This window comes from Garra rufa, chromosome 8 (genome assembly GCF_049309525.1).
Source record: "Garra rufa chromosome 8, GarRuf1.0, whole genome shotgun sequence".
NCBI classification, from domain to species: domain Eukaryota; kingdom Metazoa; phylum Chordata; class Actinopteri; order Cypriniformes; family Cyprinidae; genus Garra; species Garra rufa.
The window spans coordinates 3252583-3258753 of record NC_133368.1 but is presented as its reverse complement, the minus strand read 5'-3'; the positions used below and the strand labels follow the sequence as shown (position 1 = coordinate 3258753).

The window sequence follows — 6171 nt, the reverse complement described above, 5'->3', positions numbered from 1 at the left end:
GGAGTTATTGCTGCTGAATATCTCTCAATTCCAGCCATTTATATGCAAACAAGCCATCCCTGTGGTGTTGATTTTCTTGCCAGTCAATGTCCAGCTCCACCTTCTTATGTTCCACAACCTTTAACTCATTTTACTGACCGCATGAATCTCTGGCAAAGAAGTGTGAACCTGGTAAGGACTCTGATTCAGCCTACGGCTTGTGAACGTATGTTTGCTCGTGCAGATGAGATCGCCTCACATGTACTTCAGAGAAAAACATCAATGGTGGAGATCATGAGGCGTGCAGCTCTCTGGTTTATGCATTTTGACTTTGCCTTTCAATTACCTCGTCCATTGATGCCTAACATGATCATCATTGGAGGAATGGACAACAAGAAAGCAGAACCTTTGTCACAAGTAAGTCTTTCTCATAGTTGCAATCATATTCATGCTGATATTAAAAAAAAGCAAAGAAAATATATTAACATATATATTTATTTTGTTTACTTGCATCCCACTAAGTTAACCATTAAGTGACATCGAATTGTAAACATGCAAGTATGTTGATAAATTATTGAACTATAACCTTCTTCAGAGATATTTCAAGTAAATATTTTTCATGTCAAATGGTTTTGGCTGAGAAAGACATTTGAGAATCCCCTTGTTTCATACATGGTCTAACAGATTTAGAAATTCAGAAGCATGGATCGCAGAATTATTTACATGACATTTATGATGCCATTCTTTACTGTGGATGTAATCAAAGCTAAATGGTATGAAACACAGTAGGATTTTTAGAAAGGCAAGTTTAAAAGAGAAAAAGAAGAATTATGGAATTATGAATAATGTACTATCATTGTGCAAATAATATGTGGGCTAATCATGTCATCCATAAAAAAGTAATTGCAATCTGATTATGAGCATTATATAATGTAATGTACTCTAATTATGAGTACCTGATTTTTGGCATCTGATTATGTAATCTAGATTACATGTAATTATATACTACCCAGCTCTGGTCATGGCAAACATCATCATGATTTATATTATTTACTAGTAAAAATGGCTTCTATATCTCTATAATCCAAAAATAATTAGAAAAATACAGGTTTTGAAGATAGGTTTTGTTTACACAAGTTTACAAAATAGATGCACAAAGAGCAAACTTGGGAAAAGAAATTAACTTTAATTATGTTCTAAAGATGTTCTTCCATCTTTGCAGTCAAAAAGCAAACCCAAGTTAATGTCAGAACCATTTCACATTTCATGCTTGCCGTGGGTTTTACATTTAACAAGAACAAGAAGCATTTATACGAATTTTTTTAACTGCAAATGTCAGGGTTGTGTAGTAATGTATGCCCCACACTAAAAAAAAAGATAACATTAAAAGTCACATTCCCATTCAACTGCTACTGTCCTTCACACCACTGATGGAATGTTGGTGTGTGGATGCTGATGCTCCTGAGTCTGTTTAATGTAGTCCAAGGGTTCATATGAATAAATATGTGAAATAGTGCCACCATGTGTCTAAAAAATTAAATGATTTAGAATATGATATATTGTGACCTGTTCCTTTAACGATTCTTTCGGAACGGAAGTAAATAAATAAATGGAACTTGAGTGAAAATATTACATTTTCCTATATTGTTTGGCACCCAAGCAGATAATGGACATTTTCTCATCTAACTTAGTCTGTTTAGACACTATTTTCTCAGTGCTATAAGGAACACCAGATGTCAATTTGATTTATATTGCTTTGCTTAGATGCTTTCATACACTGTTAATAAACATACGTTTAATAAACATTGGCATTGTAACAATTTCAGTTTTCAAACTACTATACAACTACTTTTCTTAGTTTTGGCTGCAACCAAGAAAACTCAACTTACATGAATGTTACATAAAAAAACAGGATTATGTTTTCCTTTCAACATATCATTTCTAGCATCATATCTGTGGTATCAGAGCATGAAGAGAACATGCCTTATGCCAGATAACGATATTTCAAAACATTGCAAACTTGGCTATGCACATTTTCTACAATATAATAAGTAACCTAAAGGGTTGATGTACTTTGCAAAAATGTGTTTGGTTAATGTGTTTCGTTTGCTGGAGTTGACTAGTGTACTCAGCTCAAAGTCTTTCCTCTGTCTGAAAGGGATCTTTGTAAACAGAATCTATATACTATATACTATTATAGTATATAGTATATAGATTCTGTTTACAAAGATCCCTTTCAGACAGAGGAAAGACTTTGAGCTGAGTACACTAGTATTACTATATATATATATATATATATTAAACATAACTTCATTATTGTGCAGTCTGTCCAGTAGAGAACAAGATTAGTAAAAGGAGATAAATTGGTGTTTAAAAAATAACAGGTATACTAGGCAAGGTTAAAAATGTTTCAAAATGCATATAGTTGCACCAAAAAAAGGCTCACATTAAAATGTTATAATTTTGTCAACTGCAAATGTGAAGAGAACCAGCATGTTCTGATCTTTCTGTGACTGATTCACCAGTGCACATTATATAAAAATTAAATAAAACTGGAAAGATTTGGATACTTTTCTCACTCTGCTACTAGGCCGTGCTTTGCCGCTGAAGAATGAAGGTTTTTTCAGGCCCAACTTTGATTGGTTGTTGAAACTCCCCTTTCAGGATAAAAGCCTCTGCCAGGGGTGCAAATTCAAATGTGCTTGCAGACTTTCAAGACAAGCTTCTTATCAATACTACCAGCAATAAAAAAGCATTTATAAGAAATATTTAACTGTGCACATGTCAGGGTTGTAATAGTAGTAATATATGCTCCAGACTTTTAAACATTTTATTTATAACATAATATATACAATAATAGTCACATTCCTGTTCAACTGACACTGTCCTTCACATAACTGATGGAATTGTTGGTTGTTCCTCTTTAGCTCGACAAAAGCATTGCTACTATTTCTGGATTACTGGAGTTATATGCAGTTAAACTCTGCGCAGTGAACCTAGTCCTAGGATTCATGTGAATGAAAGTTCAAAAGAGAAAAAAGAATTATGAGTTATGAATGATTTACTGTAATTTTATAGGTACTACTGACATTCAGTTCAAACAGACACAATTATTCCAAAATATCACATTCTTTATTTAAACATTGCATATATAACACTGAAAAATACACAGTCTTCCAAAGCTGGAACAGCATCTTCAGTATTTCTCCCAAGGCATTCCAGGTGCTGCTCTAAAACGTAGGCGATCTTTGCTCACAATCCACGTTGTTACATAGAGAAAGTTGTTCCCTGAAAGAAAAAAAAAAAAAAAGAAATTACACATTTGTAAAAGACAAACCCCCATATGGTAGTGATGTGACGTTTGACACAGAAGCTTCGAAGCTTGTATCAAAAAAACGAAACATCTCACAGTGAAGCACTGTACCGGAGCTTGATTCGTTTTCGCACACAACCACGTGACTGCTTCATATTCTGATTCAAACAACGCTATAACCCCTTGTGCAAGTATCAAGTGTCATTCACTTTTTGTTAAGAATAAATCATAATACGAATACATGTGCATGTGTAGTTTTGTGCATATTCATTTTGTAGTTATCCTTGCTTCACAAGCACTTCTAATTAATACTAATATTAGTCAAAATTATTCTTAATTTACTTTGAACATATATGCCTACATGAACCATGCTTATACTTGTATCATTTTATTATAACGTTTATTTACAGATCAATTCGAGTAAAATTACTGTTTTTCTGACATAGCACAATTTGATGTGTTTGATGAAACTGTCCAAAATCGCTTTAAGATCTGGGACGCGAAAGCAACTTTTTCCACCTTTGTCCACAAGATGTCATTAGTGTGCAACATGTTGAAAAGCTTCGAGTAACGAACCTTTTTATGATACAGTTGATGGGAAAGCCTCGGTGCTTCGAGAAGCTTCATTTTCCCATCACTACCATATGGAATACACAAACCTCTCAAAATCATAGTTGTCACGATTCAGACAGGAACACACAAACAACGACGTAGTAAAATGAAAAGTATTTAATAAATCCAACGGGCAACAGGCAGACACAGGAACACTGAGTGGTAACATAAAAGACCGACAAGGATTGAGGGAAAAACACACACACTAAATACACAGACTGATTAACACATCCAGGTGAAAACAATGAGGGAGAAACCAAAACACGCAGATCTGCGGGGGAAATGGGAGAAACCAACTAGAAAGTCCAGAGGTGTGACAATAGTGAAGTTCTTCTCTTACCATGAATTATCAGTCCCAGCGTGGCTGGCCTGCTCCTGTCCTTTAAACACACACACAAAATGCAGTTAATATTAAATTCAATTAAAAAAAACAATACGATTTTGTATTCACAACTAGGCTACTGGTCAACGTTAATTAACACCTGAACAAAATTTTACATTAGTTAACTTTACTGTTAATATAATATATACTGTTGCACGTTAAAATAATTTTATTTGGTAATTTAATAAGCTGACAGCGTCGTTTGTTAATTGAAAGTAACGTTACAGCGCAGTTCACCGTGGTAAAGTTTATGTACCATAATGTTGACGAGTAAATGTTAGGTTAAACTGTTGGGCAAAAATCTGACAAACCACACACAAACAGACATACAAATATATATTTTTACCTTGCTTGCTTGTCTTATTCTCTCGTAAGGTGCATCAATACACAATAGTAATACAGTCCCTCAGTGGAGTAATTCCAATAAAGTCCCTTCACTGCAGTACTTGGACCATAAAAAGAGAATACAGGATGATGTCTGTCCCTGACATAGTCTCAGATGAGCTCTAACATCAGTTCTTGTAGATTTGATCATCATTTTTTTGGGGATGTTCTCATACACTGTCTCTGGCTTTGATTTCTGCAAGGCAAGACAAATCAGTCAGGAACGTGTTGAAATGGCAGTTAAAAAGTTAGATCATATTATTTTGTTTAATTCAAGTGAAATTGAATTAAAGACCAACCATTAAATCAAGACCTTATACAGTTTCTTTAGAACTTCTTCAAAGCTGAATCTGCTTTGACTGTATTTCTAATGGCGTTTTGAGCTGCTCACTACCACAGACCCACGTCAACAAACAATCATGAATGATCTTACCGATTTTGGTGTTTTCGATTTACAAAGTTCTGAATCAGTTCTGTCCAACCTTTGGGTCTGAACTGCATTAACAAAAATCAGATGTGGTGTTTGACGTCACAGAAAATTCCCATGATGCAAAGGCAATTACAGTGATTTACTTTAAAGGGAATTTACTGTTTTATACTGAGTGATATACAGTAAATAACTGTAGAAATTACAGAAATGTCTAACAGTGTAGGGTTCATATGAATGATTGTGTCAAATAGTGCCACCACTTGTCTAAAAAAGCAAACGATGAGTGCTATAACATTGTAGCCTGTAAGAAAATTTTACAAAAACAAAGTATCTAGCTAAAAATGAACTTGAGTGGAAGTAATAAATGTTTCTACACTGACACTGTTCTATATTGTGTTTGGCAACCAAGCAGACAGTGGACATTTTCTTATCTAACTTTTAAAGTCTTTAAAGCAATCTGTCTTATCACTATTTTCTCAGCGTCCTGACTATGTACTATAAGGAACACCAGATGTCAACTTGATTTACATTACTTCACTTAGTGGATGCTTTCATCACATACTTTTATTAAACAGCAGTATAGTAGTTTAACGATTTTATTTTTCAAACTACTATATTGCTAAACTGGTTTTCTTAGTCTTTGCTGCAACCAAGAAAAACTCAATTTACAAATAAATGATACATGAAAGTAGCCCGGATTAGGATTTCCTGTGCATTATATTCCTGAGCTATCAGAACATAAAAAGAACATTTGTTTTGTAAGTCAGATAATCATATTCCAAAACATTTCACATAGTTTGGGTCCCAACTGCAGTGCAAACATGGCCATGCACATTTTATAAGAAATAATAAGTAATCTAACTGGTCAATGCTAAAAGGTTCTTGGTTGATGTGCTTCATTTGCTATAGTTGACTAGAGTACTCATCAGCTCAAAGTCATTTGGATCACTTTTACTTAGTTTTTCCTTTTTTTATTATTAATATTCACAAGCATGTTCACTATATTATGAAATATCTGATATTCCGATTTTGAAATATGTGCAAGTAAATGTATTTAAGTTGAAACACTTT

At 33.9% G+C, this 6171-nt stretch overlaps 1 protein-coding gene across 1 annotated transcript in view; it reads left to right on the top strand.

The window, feature by feature from the left end:
- The first annotated feature begins 6 nt into the window (after positions 1 to 6).
- Positions 7 to 6171, top strand: part of LOC141340347 (UDP-glucuronosyltransferase-like) — a 44445-nt gene continuing 38280 nt past the window's right edge. The window contains exon 1 of the mRNA XM_073845279.1: positions 7 to 396. Within this exon, the coding sequence (XP_073701380.1) occupies positions 43 to 396 (354 nt within the window). The 5' untranslated portion in view covers positions 7 to 42. The remainder of the gene's footprint in view (positions 397 to 6171) is intronic.